The sequence below is a fragment of the Pristis pectinata genome, chromosome 2, assembly GCF_009764475.1.
Source record: "Pristis pectinata isolate sPriPec2 chromosome 2, sPriPec2.1.pri, whole genome shotgun sequence".
NCBI lineage: Eukaryota > Metazoa > Chordata > Chondrichthyes > Rhinopristiformes > Pristidae > Pristis > Pristis pectinata.
Genome location: NC_067406.1, coordinates 57,930,742 through 57,950,041, shown reverse-complemented (window position 1 = coordinate 57,950,041; position 19,300 = coordinate 57,930,742). Strand labels below are relative to the sequence as shown.

The 19,300-nt window shown below is 37.2% G+C and overlaps 1 protein-coding gene across 4 annotated transcripts in view; it reads left to right on the top strand.

The window, feature by feature from the left end:
- micu3a (mitochondrial calcium uptake family, member 3a) overlaps positions 1 to 19,300 on the top strand; it is a 102,291-nt gene that overhangs the window by 28,220 nt on the left and 54,771 nt on the right. For 3 of the 4 annotated variants that reach the window (XM_052010071.1, XM_052010068.1, XM_052010069.1), the window contains exons 3-5: positions 3,279 to 3,310; positions 6,303 to 6,381; positions 18,483 to 18,530. In XM_052010071.1, the coding sequence (XP_051866031.1) occupies positions 3,279 to 3,310; positions 6,303 to 6,381; positions 18,483 to 18,530 (159 nt within the window). The remainder of the gene's footprint in view (positions 1 to 3,278; positions 3,311 to 6,302; positions 6,382 to 18,482; positions 18,531 to 19,300) is intronic. The other variant, XM_052010070.1, reaches the window with a different exon arrangement.

The window sequence follows — 19,300 nt, the reverse complement described above, 5'->3', positions numbered from 1 at the left end:
GAAAGAAACAGTACAGTTTGCATTTATTAGGCTTGAATTCCCTTGAGTTCAGAAGATAAAGTAATGATGTAGTTGACGTGCTCTAATAAGAGTAAATAATTTGATAGGATAAATAGCAAAAAGCTATTTTTTGTTGGAAAATGTAGAACAAGGATTAGAAACTAAAATTGAAAAGTTTTAAGTAATGATATTAGTAAAGTGTTTCATTTAAAGGTTAATAGAGGTTTATGGAATAAAGGCAAGGAAATCAATTTAATGTCAATCATGAGCTTATTGGTTGGAGAACATTTGACTGCCTGAATAGCCTAGTCCTGATACTGATGTAGTTTAGTTTTTTTGTTGTGGGAAGGATTGGATGAATTATTATAGCAGTGTTTTGGAAAGAACTTGCTGGGAGAATGCTGGCCCTTCTAAGTTGATCTGCTAACATTTAGCCTTATGTATATAAGTAAATTTGGAACTTTCACATGAATGAGAAAATTCCAAATATGCTGGTCACACTGTGCAAGAGTATTCCCAACTGCACTCTCAGAGCACCTAGCTAACAAACTGTTCAAATTTTGAAGATCACTTTTGTTTATTTATGCACCCTGTCCAATTCACAAATCTCATTCACTTTCTAGAATATGCTCTAAAACTGTGTTCAATTGATTTGGTCGCGTTTTGCTAGTTGTTGTCTTGATAGATGGCTATTGCCCATTTTCCATTGGTTATGTATCGGTCTAGATTGTTTTTTTAAATATTTTATTATCCAACCAAATTTTCTATTTGGTTACATTGGAAATGTTTGGCCTAGATGCAAGTGGGAGACCACATAAGGAGCTCAGATCATGGGGGAAAAATTACTTGAAACATTTAGACTGACAGCAGTAAGCATCCATTTGGGAAAAGTAATCCATATTTTTATATGGGGGGAAAAAAGTCTGTAATTTATTGTCATAATTGTATCATCAGTAGCACGAACAAATGAAAAGGTATTTCTGTGCACCAGTGTTATGAAATGCTCAGATGCAGATTTGATCCTCATCCCCTATTCCTGTAAACAACTTTCCCATCTAACTTGTATCGCCAGCCCCCTCTCTCTCCCCCCCATTAAATAACCCTGCAAGTTTGTAATTCACTTTCTTATTTTTAAGACCCTCATTCTTGTCTTTCTGTCAATGTAATTTATTCCAACCCTAAAAATCTCTGACATATCTGCTTTCCCCTAGTTCTGGCTATCTCTGCTTTAATCACTAAATTGGTAACAGCATTTTCTGCTGTTGGAAGCTGAATCTTTGAGAATCCTTTCCTAAACTTTTTAGTTTTTTAACCAAGCTTTTGTGCTCAGAATTCTCTGGATAACTTTATTATTTACAAAGCCCCGCATGGAAAAGCACTTATAAAGCAATGCAAGTAGCTTGTGTATTATTTTTCCACATTCTTGGCAATTTTGGCCCATGTACAAGAACTATTATTCTGATCTTTTCAACCAGTGCTGGCCAGTACTTTCTGGTATGTTCCTTTTGCATGAACATTTTCTTTGGCTTTTTCGTTCTAATCTGATGCTACTACTGTAGAAGAGAGCACTTTAGCTACAGCTGGCATGCACTGTAGAGGTAGAATGGAGGAATGGTCTCTAAATTATTTTGAATGAAAGTCCCACTTATATATACATGGTAAAGTGGTATCATCTTCCTTCCAACCCAGCCATCTGCTCTGTCTCCACCTCAGGTCATGATTGCTTGTGATCACTTTGTCCACCATCTTGGGAAGAAAGCCAACTGGGGGACAATATGGAATGTATCATTCCATGCACATTTAGATTTTAGTGTATATGTAGATTGGGAGATGTGAAATTTATGTAGTCCTCAAATTAAAGAAATATAAAATATATTTACATTGCCACCATCTAAGGCTACCGTGGAGATTCTGTACCTTTGGTGAATCACAGAATCAATTTATGCTGCTTTGTAAACCCAAAGAGATCAGGGTGTTTAAGATCCTAAATCTGGCTGCATTTTCTCTACTTGGTGAATGCATTCACCCCTCAGTCTTTGCCTTCTCATGTAGTTTCCATTGTGAGAAGAAATTTATTCCAAACTAAATATTTAGAAGACATAAACAATTATCTTTAGTCCTTGCCATAAACTATTTTCCCAACCTAATACCACAGCTTTCTCTTGGAAAGCTGTCTGAAGCTATACCAGACCATTCACAATCACCATCTTGGTGTCTTAATCTAACCACATATCCATTTGTCACCAAGATTGCCTGTTTTCACCTTTGAGTCATTGCATGCCTCTGGCTCTGCCCTGGCTGAACTGCTACTGAATCCTTCCTTTGTGCCTGTTTTACCTTCATAGATGACAATCTGGATACTCCCAAGGCAGGCCACCCATTTTTCGAATGCATGAGTTTGAACTTATCCAAAATTTTGCGTGTGACTTCTTGTAGCATGTTTCATTTACATATGGTCTCTGCTTACTAATCCCGTGCTGGCTCCTGATCTACATTGACTCCTGGTCAGGCAATGCTTCAATTTTAAAATTCTTTTCCTTGTTTTCAAATCTCTCCAAAGCCTCACCTCTCCCTGATTCTGTTGCCTCCTCGAAGAGTTATAGAGAAATACAGCATGGAACCCAGGCCTTCGGCCCACCAAGTCCACGCTGACCAACAACAACTACTTTGCACTAATGCTACGTCAATCCCATTTTTTATTCTTCCCACATTCTCGTCCCATTCCTCCCAAATTCGACCACTCATGTACAAACTAGGGGGAATTTACAGTGACTAATTAACCTACCAACCCACACATGTTCGGGATGTGGTAGCAAACCAGAGTACCTGAGGAAACCCATTCAGTCACAGGGAAAACATGCAAATTCCACATACAACACCCAAGATCAAGTTTGAACCTGGGTTGAACTTCTCTAGTGGAAGTTAATTAATCAATCCACCAGGGGTGATCATGCCTTCATCTACAGGTGTGAAATTTTCTACCTACCAATTCATGTGGTTCTTTTAGAATCCTTTCTTTTAAAGGATTTCTAGACTCTTCAACGAGTCTCTTAAATATGCCCTATTGCTATCTCACTAATGAGTGAAAACAATCTGTCATAATGTATCTCATAATTCAAATATAGTCACAAAAATCATCAAATTAGTCCACAATCTTTTCTGCTCAGGTGTTAAAAATAAATAAACATTGAATTTTTAAAAATTTTAATATGTGGATACTGGTATTATCTGTACAGTTAACATATTTCAAGAAATGAAATAACTCTTCTCTTTTGCAGGTTTTAAGCCTCGGAAATCACTCTCAAGGCAGGTGAGTGATCATGAGACAATGGGACTAATTTTCACTTCTGGCTGGAAAACTAGCCATCAAACCAAGTTCTCACCCCATAACAAAAAACAGGTTCCTTCCTTTGTTTATCAAAAGATCACTTTTGTTTTCTAATCCCATTATCGACATCAAATATATGGCACTGTTTGCTTTACAGGTTCCGGACACAAAAACAGTGACAGTACACAAACTTTGATCAAAGATATAAAGAGTTTAGGAGTCTCATCTGCCTATATAATGTATCAAACTAAAATCAAATTCTGTTTGTCAAAAGATAAAGGACAAAGCATATTTAAAGTTCTTCAATGCCTATTCAGAAACTGCAAGTTGCTGTATAAATTTAAACTGATTTTGTGGCATATTTAAAACTTGTAAATTGTGGAAATAATTGCATTGTCACAGAAGCAATAATTGGCAGAAATTAAGTCAAAAATATTTAGTCTTTTTGCTTAGAACATTATTATTAATGTTAAGTATCAATAGCTCAGAAGAGGGGGTTAAAAACATAGCTTTCTTTTTAAATAAATTCAGTAGATATATCAGATGCATACAGATTGTGAAGGGGTCTTGACAGGATGGATATGGAGAGGATGCTTCCACTTGTGCGATAAACTAGAGCTAGGGGTCTCTGAGAAGAAGAGTTCACCCCTGAAGGTAGATAAGGTAATTTTTTGGTTCTTTCAGAAAGTCATGAGTCCTCCGAACTATTCTTAAAAGGGAAGTGCAAACAAGAGTCTTTGCATATTTATATGGCAGAGGTAGATAGATTCTTGAAAAGCAAGGAGGTAAAAGATTACTGAGGATAGGCAGAAATGTGGAGGAGGCTAAAATCAGATCTGCTGTAACCTGATTAAATGATGGGATAGGCTTAAGTCTGAGTGGTCTATACATGCTCCCAATTCATATATTCATATGTTTGTATACTAAATAACATATTTAAACCCTTCATACAATCCCGATAAGTGCAAGGTGATGTATTTTGGGAAGTCAAACAGTGGTAAGACATATGCAGTAGATAGCAGGGCGCTCAGGAATGTTGCTGAACAGATGGATCTTGGTTAATATCCATAGTTCCCTGAAAGGGGCAACACAGTTAGATAGGGCAATAAAGAAGTCATATGGCATGCTTGCCTTTACAGGTCAGGGCATAAAATATCAAGTTTCGGATGTTATGTTGCAACTTTACAAAACTGGTCTGACTACACGGAGTATAGTGTGCAGTTTTCGTTGTCACACTGCAGGAACAATGTGAATGCGTTGGAGAGAATGCAGAGGGAATTCGATGGAATGTTGCCTGGATTGGAGGACTTTAGATATGGGGAAAGATTGAATAGACTGGATTTGTTTTCCCTGGAGTGAAGGAGACTGAGAGGTAACCTGACAGAGATGTATAAAATTATAAGAGGCATGAGGTAGATAGTCAGAATCTTTTCCTCATGATAGGGGTATCAAAAACAAGAGGGCAAAGGTTCAAGGTGAGAAGATGATGTTTTAAAGGGGATTTGAAAGGATTTTTTCTTCTTTTTTTATTCCAGTTTTTATCTGGAACTCACTGCTAGAGGAGATGGTGGAGTTAGATGTGATCACTACATTTAAGAGATATTTAGGTGGGCACTTAGGCAAGGCATAGAAGGACATGGACTAATGCAGGCAAATGGAATGTTGATGAATAAGAAGGTCAGCATGGATGTGGTTGGCCGAAGGGACTATTTCTGTGCTGTACAATTCTATGACTAGCTCTATGACTTCATATGTATGTCCACATTTAGTATTATCCAAAGTAACTTTATCAAAGCTACCACAGAAAATCGTCTGGTTAATTACGCTCTGCATGTCTTATGGGGATAGGCTGAGTGAGTTAGGACTTTTCTCTTTGGAGAGGAGGAGGGTGAGAGGTGACTTGATAGAGGTGTACAAGATGATAAGAGGCATAGATCGAGTGGAGAGTCAGAGATTTTTTCCCAGGGTGACAATGGCTAACACGAGGGGACATAATTTTAAGGTGATTGAAGGAAGATATAAAGGGGAATGTCAGGGGTAAGTTTTTTTTTCCCACAGAGAATGGTGGGTGTGTGGAATGCACTGTCGGCAGAGGTTGCAGGGGCAGATACATTAGGGACATTTAAGAGACCCTTAGATAGCTCTCCATTTCTCTATCATTCATGTGGCTATGTGGGAGGGAAGGGTTAGATAGATCTTAGAGCAGGATGAAATGTCGGCACAACATTATGGGCCGAAGGGCCTGTACTGTGCAGTAATGTTCTATGTTCTATAACTGCAAAAGAAACTTTTGTAGTATTGTTTTTCTGTTAATGTAACAGCTAGTAGATTGAATAAATTTAAAATGTATCAGCTCTATGTATGTATTTGGCCTCCTGTGTTCATTTATCCCTTTGCTTTGTCACCTTTAGTTTCAATTATTTCAATTCTCTCTTGGCTAGCGTGTCATTCTTAAGCCATTGTAGACTTCAGCTCATTCAAAGTTAATGCTGCAAGTGTGTAACTCTCATGAATGTATTTTACCCCCACTTGTTCCCATCTCTGTAATCCACCATCAGCATTACACATCACTTACCTCTCCAGTCTGGTCTTCCATTCCCCACTTGCCTTGCCACTGGGATCTCAGTTGTATAATTCCCTACTTCAATTCCCATTTGTCATTCTCCTTCTCTACCTTTAAGACACTCCTTAAATCTGAAATAAAAACAGAAATGTTCAGCAGGTCAGCCCACTTCTATGGAAAGAAAAGCAGTTAACATTTCAGGTCCTGAACCTGTCAGCATACCTCCAACATTCACAAAACCTAATTGATCAATGTTGGATCAGAAAATTGTTGAGTAGAAATATACTTAGCATCTTTAATAAAATATTCTAGAAACTATGTAGACTTGTAATTAAATAACTACTTAAAAAAGAAATTTTTGAAAAAGTACTTTTCTTCATGAGGAATTTTATTTCCAAATGTAACTTACAGGACTTAGAAAATATGCTTGCAGAAACTCCGCCAGTATGGAAGGGCTCTTCAAGACTCTTTCGAAATTTGTGTGATAGGGGTGAGTAAAACTCTCTTGATAACTTGTTACCACTTTGCTATTCATTGTGAATTTACGATATCTGTGGTCAAATGTGAACCCATGGTAACAACCTAGGATGTTTCTGATCAGAATCAAAAAGAAATGCAAATGCTGGAAATCTGAAATAAAAATACAAAATGCTGGAAATACTTCTTCTGAAGAAAGGTCATTGATCTGAAATGCTAACTGTTTCTCTCTCCACAGATACTACCTGACTAGCTGAGTATTTCTGGAATTTTATGTTTTTATTTATATTTATGATCAGCAGTGTTTAATTTGCATTGCTTTTTGTGAACCACAAGCCTTGTTATAATTCCATTAAAGCTTCATGCATTTAAATTGAGTTCCATTTATAATATCAAAGGCAGGTGCAGCAACGGAGAAGTTCAATGTAAGCTGGAAGTTTGTTTTTTCTTACTTTCTTTTAAATTTTGAGAGTTGGGAGAATATCTATGCCATATTTCAATACTGCATTCTATCAAACAATATTAAGCTGTAAACATTTTAAAGTTGTACACACTCTTAGTTTTGCCGCACTTCAAAACATGATAGCATGGTACTGCAACACACTGCATATTGTCCAACAAAATTACACTTCTGTTTACATTCATGTAAAATTATTCCAAGGTGCTCTGTAGAGACAACTTGAGAATTGAATACCAAGCCAGGAAAAATCTAAAAGATAAGACCAAACATTTAGAGGAACTTTTTAAAGAAGAGAGAGGAAGAAAGGCAAAGGGTCAAGAAAGATATATTCCAGAATTGTGGTTCCAATGTAAGAAAGCTCTGAAAGTGATGAAGTGAAAGGAAAATGGACAAGATGTACTGAATGTGGAGTTAGTTAGGGTGAGGAGAGCCCATGAAGGGGTTTAAAAGATATGAAATTCAGACATGAGAATCTAGTGTTGGTCAGTGAAAGCTAGAGTAGTGGGTGAAGAGGACTTAGTGTGAGATAAGAAACATGGAAGAGTTTTGAGTTTATAATATAAAGACTAGCAAGAAAAATGTAGAATAGTTGTGCCACATGAATATAGTCTAACAATTTCACCGGTCAAGATTTGAAGTTGGAATGGTGAAAGGCCTTCTTTTGAGAGAGAGAGAGAGAGAGAGAGAAAGAGAATATAGTGTGCCATGACCAAGCAGATCGGTCACAAAACTATACAGCTTGTTCACGCTGACCAAGGTGCCTTCCTGCACTAATCCCATTTGCCTGCATTTGACTACTTCCTCTAGCAGCTCATTCCACATACCCACTACCCTCTGTGTGGAAAAAACCTGCCACTCAGGTCCCCTTTAAATCTTTCCCCTATCACCTTAAACCTATGCCCTCTAGTTTGAGACCCCCCTATCCTGGGAAAAAGACTGTGACCATCCACATTACCTTTATTCTTCATGATTTTATAAACATCTATAAGGTAACCCTCAGCCTCCTTTACTCCAAGGAAATCAGTCCAGCATATCCAGTCTCTCCTCATAACTCAAGCCTTCCTTGTGAATCTTTTCTGCACCCTCTAGTTTAATCTCATCCTTCCGAAAGTATGGCAACCAGAACTGCATGCGATATTCCAGGTGCAGTCACACCAACATTCTGTACAGCTGTAACATGATGTCCCAACTCTTGTACTCATTGCCCCTTCTGATGAAGGCAAGCATGCCATATGCCTCTTTCACCACTTTGTGTACCCGTGTCACCACTTTCAGGGAACTATGTATTTGTACCCCTAGTTCTCTCTGTTACACAGCACTCCCCAGGCCCCAGTTGTTTACTGTGCAAGTCCTGCCCCGGTTTAACCTCTCAAAATGCAACACTTTGCACTTGTCTGAAGTACATTCCATCTGCCATTCTTTTGCCCACTTTCCCAGTTGATCTAGATCCTGTTGTAAGCCTAGGCAACCTCCTTCACCGTCCACACCACCAATTTTGACGTCATGCGCAAACTTACTAATCATGCAACCTGTATTCTCATCCAAATTGTTAATATATATGACAAACGGCAGGGGACCTAGCACTGTCCCTACAGCATACCAACTGGTAACAGGCCTACAAACTGAAAAATAACCCTTCACTACCACCCTCTGATTCCTTCCATCAAGCCAATTTTGTAATCAATTGGCTAGCTCACCCTGGATCCCATGTGATCTCACTTTCCGGACCAGCCTACCAAGCAGGATCTTGTGAAAAGCCTTGCTAAAATACATGTAGACAACATCTACTGCCCTGCCCTCATCAATCCTCTCAGTCACCTCTTCAAAAAATCTCAAGTTCATAAGGCATGATTTCTCACACACAAAGCCATGCTGACTATCCCTAAACAATCCTTGCCTTTCCAAATGCAGGTATGTCCTGTCTCTCAGAATTCCCTCCAATAACTTACCCACCATTGACTTTATGCTCACCAGCCTGTTCTTTCTTGGCTTATTCTTGCAACCCTTCTTAAATAAAGGCACAACATTAGTCACCTTCCAGTCTCTGGTACGTTGCCCGTGGCTAAGGAAGATACAAAAATCTCTGCTAGGGCCCCAGCAGTTTCTTCCCTTGATTCCTACAATGTCTTAGGGTACACTTTTCAGTCTTTTCTGACTTGCTATTGAGCTCTTAAAGGGAAATGCGGTCAATCATATAAAATTTATTTCATACATTTATTTCCTTGAGCATTACTTGCAATGATTTAGTATATCTTTTATTTTAATTTGACCAATATTTGTAGCCCATCCCTAATTGCCCTTGAGGAAGTGGTGTTAGTTGCCTTCATGAACCTCCATAGTTGATAGTAAAATGTATTATGTCAGGAATTCCAGAATTCTGACCCACTATTAGTGAAGGAACATTGATATATTTCCTTTTGCAGCAGAATATCTGAGTTAAAAATGCCTCCAACAACCTTAACCATCTTTTTTTGTGATAAATATGACTCCAGTGTATGATTGTTTTTCCTCTGATTTCCATCAACTTCAGCTTTACTCTGGCCTAGGTCATCGTGCCGTGATGCCAAAGGCATTCCCTCTCACCTTTTTGAAATTCTGCTTTTTTGTCATGTTTAGAATAAGGCTATAATGAGGCTTGGAGCTTAGTGGCCCTAGTAAATCCAAACTGAGCACCAGTGACTAGGCTTTTGGTGAGTAAATGCCATTTCATAACACTAACTTTTTCAATCACTTTCTGATAACTGAGAGTCAGCTAATGGGACAGTAATTGACTGAATTGTATTTATCCTGCTTTCCTTATGGGCCAGACATACTTTAGGCAGTTTTCCATTTTGTTGAGAAGATGTCAATATTATCATTGTATTGGAGAATCTTGGCTGGAGATGAGCTTTGTGCTGGAGCATAACAGCACTCCAGCTGCAATGTTGTTAAGGTCCATGTCCTTTGTAACCAGTGTGTTTAGTCATTTATTGATAACACATGAAGTGTGTTGAAGCTATTCCATCTAGCTAAAACCTGGCTTCCGTGATGGGAATCTCAGGAGGAGACAGAGATAGATCATCCCATTCAGTACTTCTCATTGATGTTTACAAACTCATCAGTCACCCTTTTCTTTTGTACTTAGTTTGGGCTTCTGCATCATTGAGAATAAATATGTCCATGGTGCCTTCTCTCCATGGACATTACCCTTCAGAACTGGATGTTACAGGAGCCCAGAATCTGGATCTGTTCAATTGTGTATGGAACTACTTAGCTTTACCTATTACATGCTGCTTCTGCTGTTCAGCATCAATGTAGTCCTGTGCTTTAACTTTACCAGGTTGGTATTGAACATAGAACAACACAGGAACAGGCCCTTCGGCCCATGATATTGTGCCAACCTAATTAAACTAGTCATTAAAAGCCTAACTAACCTATTCCCTTCTGCCTAGACAAGTTCATATCCCTCCATTCTCTGCATATTCATGTGCCTATCTAAGAGCCTCTTAAATGTCTCTATCATATTTGCCTCCAGTACCACCCCTAGCAGCACATTCCAGGCACCCACCACTACCTGTGTAAAAAAAAAACTTGCCCCACGCATCTCCTTTGAACTTGGCCCTTCTCACCTTAAATACATGCCCTCTAGTATTAGACATTTCGACCCTCGGGGGGGAAAAGATGCTGGCTGTCTAATCCATCTATGCCCCTGATTATCTTATAAACTTCTGTCAGGTCTCCCCTCAGCCTCCACCGCTCCAGAGAAACGCCCTCTAATCCAGGTAGCATCCTGGTAAACCTCTTCTGCACCCTCTCCAAAGCCTCCACATTCTTCCTGTAATGGGGTGACCAGAATTGAACGCAATACTCAAGTTTTAGTTTTAGTCTAGTACTCCTAGTATACTGTATTAGGCTCTTCAATGAACCATGACTGGTCATTAGCGTCCAGGCCTCTTCTGTTTCCTGATTCCCAGGACCAGGTCTAGCATTGGGCAGACAGCATGGGAAGTTGGGTCCTTTAGGAGGCAACTGCAGCCTCCACAGTGCTTCTCCTGGTCATCACGTGCATTTAGTATATTGGTGATGTCTCAGTCTCTATCTTGAAGTTTAAATCAAGTAATTGGTTTGGATGAGACATTATAGAAATTAGTTTAAAATTTGGGAAGGATAAAAAAGTGATTGGAGCATATTACTTTTATGTGCAGGAAAAATAATTGAGTGTAAAACATCAGTCATTATTAAAAACCTTGTCATTGCTGGATACATAACTAAAGGATCTAAATCACTGTTTCTACTGAAAAATGGCTTAACAGTCTGAGAATACAACAATAAATTTTGAGAGAATCATAAGATGTATTTTTCCACTTTTGTGCAGTTGAATTCTACTATAAGGTAGCATATGGTGCCTTCTAGTTCTTTTAACATAATGCTAATACTTAGTCCTCAAAAGAAAGTTTTGTGATTTGACATTGGTATTTTGAAGTTTTAAGACATTTGGAAATGCTCATATTTACTGTACAAGTTTTATCTAAATTCGTAAAAGTAAATTCTCCAAAACAAGAGTGTAGTCCATTGTAATTTCTGGAACATAACCCATTAAAGTAATTGGAAAAAATGCTAAAATTACTGTGATTTTCGTACCTTTGTTGGTAGGAGTTTATGTGATTTTAAAAACCTTAAATTTCCAGAATCTTGCTCATTGTTGATGGATAAAGCTGCCATTAGAGTTTTGAAGAGTTAATTCCTACACTGTGAATACCTGTGATGTAGGTACTTTTCCACACTCAGACCAAATAGCTATGTTGGAACTGAAACTGAGCACCAGAACTAAGTTGAAACCTGTTAATCCTGGTGTTGAGTTTCAAGCCAAAGCAAAGTCACTCACAAAGGTATTATGTTGGCCGCCAAACAAACCTCATCTTTAGATGGCCTTGTGAAGGCACTCGAGAATGCCTAAATCTGTTTGAGGTGCCTGGCTAGCAAGACAATTTTATGTTCTTAATTCTATTCACAGTGATCAGTATTAACTGTTAGAGTAGCATTGAGTTACAATGTATGTAAGAAAGCTTTTTGTGAGGTGTTGCTGTGGAATTTTTCTACTTAATGACATCTATTTAACCTTCTGCCTTGTCAGTGTCAATTATTTGAACAAGAATTTGGAGGCATTCACAAAGAAACACAGCAACACTTTGTAATTCAGTAGGCATTAAGTATTTTCATTTGTATAAACATTGATTATACCTGGAGGGAATATAGTCAAAGGGTAGTATTATCACATTCATGAACGGTGAAGAAAAATTTTGCATTTAAATCTGCAGGTTCCTATAAATGTATCCATTATCTGATCTATTTCAAGCTCATGCATAAATGACTTCTGCACATGATTTTAAGGTGTGTGTCACATGCCATTTGATACCACTGTGCCAGCTTGCTGTCTTTCATGTGTGTGCACATCATATCCCAAGAAGACCTGGTACAAATTTTCAGAAGTGTGTGACCTCTACATAAGCAATGTAGTTAGGTTTTAGATTAAATTCCTTCCCATTATGAGCTTGTAACTTCAACATCTATTTTTTGTAAATGTGTTCAGTAAATCAATGTATTTAATCAATCCTGTGTTTTATCTAGCTATATTAATGTAGCTTTATCACACATTCTGCTCTACTATTGCAAACAGTATAGTTCTGCAGTATTTTTAATCTTGAGCAAAAATGCATATTTCATACTATTATCATCAGTTAATCAGCCCACATTTAGGTCATGCAATTACTTAAAAAGGAGAAAAAAGCACAAAATATTTTTCATTATCATTATTGCTTACCAAGTTATGTTAAACAGGTCAGCTGTTTCAACAAAAACTAGCCATTCAATGAGCAATTTACAGCCTACTGAGTTTCAATTGTATAATGCACTCAAACACCCAAGTGATGTAAGATAGACCTTTGCAGTCTGATCTTCATACATTGATTAATAAACAATGAGTTGCCTGATACCAGCACTTCCATGGATCTGTTTTTTAAAACTATAGGCAAGAATAACATTCTTTTCTAAAGTACTCAATAAAAGTATTTGAAGGCGCTTCGCTGGAACGTAACAAAACAAAAATTGACACCAAACCAAAGAAAGAGACTTCAGAAAGGTTGACCAGAAACTTGGTTGAGGAGGTGAGTTTGAGGAATGCCTTAAGGGAGTGGCAAGATGAGAATTTGGGGAGAGGTTTCAGGAATTTTAAGTCTAGACAGCTGCATGTTTTGCTGATAGTGACGAAGGAGTGTATGAAATCCTTAGCAGGAGGCCCACAATTTATGGAGATACTTTCGAGGAGATTATTGTGACAGACGGAGTGTTTGCTATGGAGCATTTGAAAATAAGCATGGGGAGTTTTAGAACTGATATTTTCAGAACCAGATTCTATTGCAAGTCATTGAGCATAGGGATGTTAACCAGGACCTGTTTCAAGTTAGAATACAAGCGGCAGGTCAACTGAAAATTATGGAGACTGGAAGCTGTGTGATCAACCAGGAGAGTGTTGGAGTTATCAGGAGTCTGGAGGTAACAGCACCATGGAAGAGGACTGGAAGAGATAATGACGATGCTGATGCTTTGCTTGGTCTGGTCATGTCTGAGACGAGCCATTGTAGGCATTAGTATTTGTGAAGTGGTTGAAGATGATGATTTTAAAATGAAATCTTAGTTCACCCAGGATTGCATTTCAGACAGTCAGGCAACAGAGACAATGGAGGGGTCAATCATGTCACAGGGTGTGGGTAATTTAAGAAAGGTGTAGTACAAAAAAGTCACATTAAGAGCGAATGTTATCTATGATGTTGATTAGGGTTTTGGTTTCCAGCAATGTTAACCTCCTTTGTAAAGGTTTAAACATTGTGTTGCAGGAAAGTGGGGCATTTGTTTTTGAGGCAACAACATGTGGTAGAAACCAGAGGAGTAAGGAAGGATGGAGATACAGCTGCATGAGCAGAGGGCATAAGACTGGATTTTACAATGAGGTTGATGTTGATGGAAGATCAGCAAAGGTTGCTTATTGGTACATGATAGCATTTTTTAAAAAAATTGGATGCTGCATATCACTGAGCATCAGTGGTTCCAGTATTTGGCTTCAGTAAATTGGTCTGAATATTTCAATATTAATCAAAAATATTTCTTTCTAATCCACAATTATAGATTATCAAGCATGAGCTTTCATGATTCTCTTATGAATATTATAGGAAAGGGCTGACCATATATATATCAAAAAACTTTTTTTTGGTTATGTCTGTCCCTGTATATAGATTTAGAAAGTGAATAATTTGGAGCAATCAGTCATTGTCTCAACAGAGAAGAATCTCAGAGGATCAAAGAGTGAGATAAAAATTTGTAATTCTGCTCTTTAAAACAAAACTACTTACATAAACTTGTGCCATAATTATATTTTCCAGATGTTGAATGTTTTGCACTGTTACCATTAACAAGAGGATATAAATGCAGCTTGATCAAAACCTGATCTAAAAGGGAACAATTCATTTATTATTATTTTATCTGTAATGTTTAAAAAGAGTATGCTTTTTATTGAAAGCTGTTCCTTGTCTTTAATAAAAATGTTACTGGATTTCTTTTACCATCATACATACAAATGAAGTTTCTTTCTTCAGGCATTAGTTCATAGCCTACTTGTGTCCAAAAATTTATGAGCATTTTAAGTATTAGCATCTTGTTTTCTATTGACACAAACTTCTTTTTGCTACATTTTCACATTTAAGAGTCCCCAGTCTAGGTCAGGGATAATTATACAGTAAATACTATGCTCCTCCAGACATATAACTGAAAAATTAAATACATATATTAAGATTTGCTTGGTAATCATGAATCCAAGTTTACATAATTTATCTCTTTAAATCTGTCTGTCACATGTACTGTTTCATCCTAACACCTACCTATTCACATAGCATGGTATTGTCAGCTAATTATACAATACTACAAAAAAGTACTAATTTCCATATCAACAGTTTTTATATACCATCTAATGACAAATGCTTTTTAGATGTGTTTACAGAAAATTTAAACTATAAGGGATGACCCAAAACTTGGTCAAAAGTAGTTGGATTTGAAAATACTTTTGACAGAGGAAATCAAGATTTATAGACCATGACCCAATATGGCTGAAGAAATCGTCACCTGTGGTGGGCCAATAGAAGCATTGTTGAGGCCATAGAACACGGCAAGAGTTCAAAGATAAAAGTGCGATTAGATCACTGTAGTATTTAAACAAGAGGATGTAGGAGATGTAGGATGTAGAGCAGGGCGTAATACAGCTAAATTTAATGCAAATACAGTATATGAAGCTGCTGCATTGAAAATTTCCACTTCTTTCATAAATTCAGTGTAGTCCAAGCCTACTTGATATTGCTGCTAGAACGGTTGCCAGATTGTCATTTTACTCACACTACTCTCTCTATATGTCACTGCAATCTTAATATTGTATGTAGGAAAAAAAGTGTCCTAGATTTTGCACATCGGACTTCTCTGTTGCCCTCACAACCCTGATTTCTACCCATAAGGTCAAACTTGCTGGCTGAGGACATTCTTGATTTGTCCATGAGAACTGCATGGCACAAGGGCCTTGCAAAGTTTAATTGGGATAAGTGAGGTGGAGGGAATCAAACAAATCCAATCCACAAAATCATTGAGAATATTTTGCCAGATATCAAACCATCCCTTGGCTTTGCCATCAGCTTAAACCTTCTGGAATACTTGTAACATTCAGAAGAATTCAAACATGGCCAGGCATGAAAAAGACAATTGAAAATTTACATTTCAAAAAAACCTCTAGTTAAATTTAACATTGCTCTAACAGCATATAATGAGGAAAAAATGTAACTCGCTCTTATCTTTCTTTGTACCTGTAAAATCTCCACTGAAATGAATGGATTTACAGATCCTGTCAAAATGTATTCTAGCATAGAATATCGAAATCAGATCTATTATCACTGGCTTAGATGACGTGAAATTTGCAGTAGCGGTACAGTGAAAGCTACTATGAATTACAAAAATAAATCGTGCAATAAAGAGAAAAGAATAATGAGGTAGTGTTCATGGACCATTCAGAAATCTGATGGTGGAGAGGAAGAAGCTGTTTCTGAATCATTGAGTATGGGTCTTCAGGCTCCTGTACCTCCTCCCCAGTGGTGGTAACGGAAAGAGGGCATGCTCTGGATGGTGAGTATCCTTAGTACTGGATGCTACCTTCTTGCGGCACTACATCTTGAAGATGTCCTCGATGGTGGGGAGGGTTGTGCCCTTGATGGAGCTGGCTGAGTCTACAACCCTCTGCAGCCTCTTGTGATCTTGTGCATTGGTGCCTCCATACCAGGCTGTGATGCAAGCAGTCAGAATGCTCTCCACTGTACATCTATAGAAATTCATAAGAGACTTGAGTGACATACCGAATCACCTCAAACTCCATTAGAGCTGCTGAGAGCGTAAGAGCTGCAAAATCTCAGTATGTTGGTGCTCTGCAGTTAGTCTCCCTGTAGGATCCAGCAGTGGACAGCACTGATAGAGTTTACATTTCAAATTTATGACCTTTCATCAGAACTGAAGACATGAACTTGTTTTGGCTTTTGGTGAATATTTTTATGAATTGGAAATGTAAAAAGTAAAATGTGAAAGTTTCATTTAATCCGTTGTGTCCAAAAATAGTAAAATATGTTTCATTTTACATTCTGTCCAATCCCTTTAATAAATTATTTTCTTATTTGGGAAATGAATAGTATGGGCTTTGTTGATGAAACTAGAAAGATGAATGAAAACAGATATGAGGTTGAGTCCCTCTGACACATTTTATAATATAACCAAAGTAAAAATTATCTGAATGAAAAATATTTCACTGTGCTAATGACTTTGCTAATGCCAGATCTATTCCAGCAGTAATGATCTAAATAAAATCATTCACGAATTTAACTTGCAATTTGTAAAGCTAAGAAATTTCTTGATTCATTCATGGGGTGTGAGTCTTACTAATTAGGCTAGCACTTGCTGGCTATCCCTATTTGCCTCTGAACTGAATGCTGGGGCCTTTTCAGAGGGCAGTTGAGTCAACTGGGGTTGCAACTGTGCCAGACTGGGTAAAGAAAGCAGATTCCTTATTCTGTTGGACTAGTAGTATCGTAAATGATACTGGATCTTTATTCCAGATTTATTTAATTACTTGAATTCAAATTCCCCAGCTGCCATGGCGTGATTGAAATTCATGCCTCCAAATTCTTCCCTCCAGATGGGTTACTAGCCCATTAACTTGGGTACCTTGCATACCATTAATTTTATACCTGTTCCCAGGATTTTGAGACAGGTATATTTTTACTGTATTAGATCTCGATATTTACTGTATTAAATCTCAATATTATTTAGATCTGCTAGATCTCCACCCTGTGCAGCCTACATTCCTTTCAGGGGCCATGATGTAAGGAAGATATTCACCCATTTCTTAGACATATGGTTGAGAATTCAGGAGGCCTACGTTGTAATTCAATGAGCATACCCTCCAATAAGGTAAACCTTTAGAAAAGCTGTAAATAGTATGGGGAGGGAACCAATTTTCCTCAAAATGATAAATATTTATAGGGGATTTTTAAAAAGTCATCCAATGGTATATGAAGTATGATTAGCTCCCTCCATTGGATTATTGGAGTGCTATACCAACTTTTCAGGATCTCGTTTACTTGCCTTGCCTCATTAATTAATTTCTGTCTTGTCATTTTAGGACAGGATTGATACTCTGCATTTGTTGGCTAGTGATTTCCTTTCACAAATGCAGTAGTGAAGCAGGCCCACTGAAAATTTAGAGGCCTTCTTAACGTGTATTATACCTCAATCGTGGTATTTAAACAGCAATGATAGCACTAATGTAAAATTATCTTCACTTTTATTAACAGATTCAATAATTCTGTACATTTTCTTTTTAATTATTTTCAGGGCTCCTTTATGTTACCTTTGTGGTCTATTTTGTGGTGACTATTCCAAAATCTTTCTCCCATAACCTCAGTGCAATCAACCATAGCTATCTGACTGTTGGTCACAATCTTCTATTACAGACAAAGGACCAAATGCTTTCAGAGGCTAGTAGTTTGCTTCATGTTTAGTTATTTGTTGCCCATTGGATGCTGTTCTCTTTGTTAGATGGCAATCTCTTTGTTGTAAGACAAATAAAAACAAAAAAACTGTTCACACTAATTGAGTGATTACCTAAGGATGTTTTACACCCTGTTATCAAAACCCAAGAAGCATCTTATCAGCAGATGAATGCCATATAGGTATCTTAATTTTATTTGAGTTTGTAGCCACTTAGAAGGTCAATTATACTGTTTGTTCTCTATTTTTATATGCTTTAGGGAACAAAAGCAGTAGGTCGTAAAGTTAGAAGACTACTTAACCTCGACAAGTGCACTTTAACATTCAGGTTTAGTGTAAACAGGAAACTTTGTACTAAAGGATTAAAAACTTGATTGTAGTTGTTTCACTGACAAGACTAGATGGTTTTGACATATTGGAAAAACATTAGGGCATGCTCTGCAGTTCATACACCTCACATGCTGTGCTTTCTTTTCAAATGTTCTTCTAAATGCTGAAAATCTGCAGTTGATTTTTTTTATAATAATCAGTGATACCACTTTTTTTTCTAGGTCTGATTGCCTACACTGAATATTTGTTTCTTTTGTGCATACTAACAAGTGAGTCCAGAAGATGGCATGTTTAATAACTTCAACAAATGCTTTGCATATTTTAGAACTTTTACATATCAATATATTTTACATATCAATATAAATTAACAGTAAAGTAATCTTCACAATTTCATTTTTCTAATATTTCTGTTATGCTTATATATAATTTTTGAATTAAGGACAATGAAACTATGTCACCTTTTATAATTTGTATCAAAATAATTTCAGTAATTTCCTTTTCAGTAAGTTAAATATTTCTTTAAAGCATTAGTTTATTCACTTGCCAACTGTTAATCCCCTAAATACAGAGCAAATCTGTCAATATCTGAAAAGGCAAAACTGGTTAAAGTTTCAAGTGGAGTCCTTTATCAAGTAGGAAAAGGGTCAAATATATATAGGAAATACCTAAAGAAATTATGGTAAACTGAAAAATACGTTCTGTGCCCCTTCGACTTTTCTGTTTTAGTCTTCTGTGTTTTTTTTTAAATCAAACTCGCATAAGCTTCAGTAAATTGCTTTCCTCTAGATGTTTAGAAACCTTTGAGTCTGAATCAGTAATTTCAAACAATTGTCATTTAGCTGCATTCAATTTTTGTTCTTCCATTTTAAACCCTTTTTTTCTCCTGTTCTTTTGTTTTGGCCAGTACTTTTTTCCTTGTTCTGGGAAATATTAACCCGTCTTTGTTCCAGATGGCAAAAGATTGCTATGTATTTCAATTAATTTCTCTGGAATCTTTTGATCAAGTCCTCATTAATTGTATTCTCATCTGTGTAGTTCC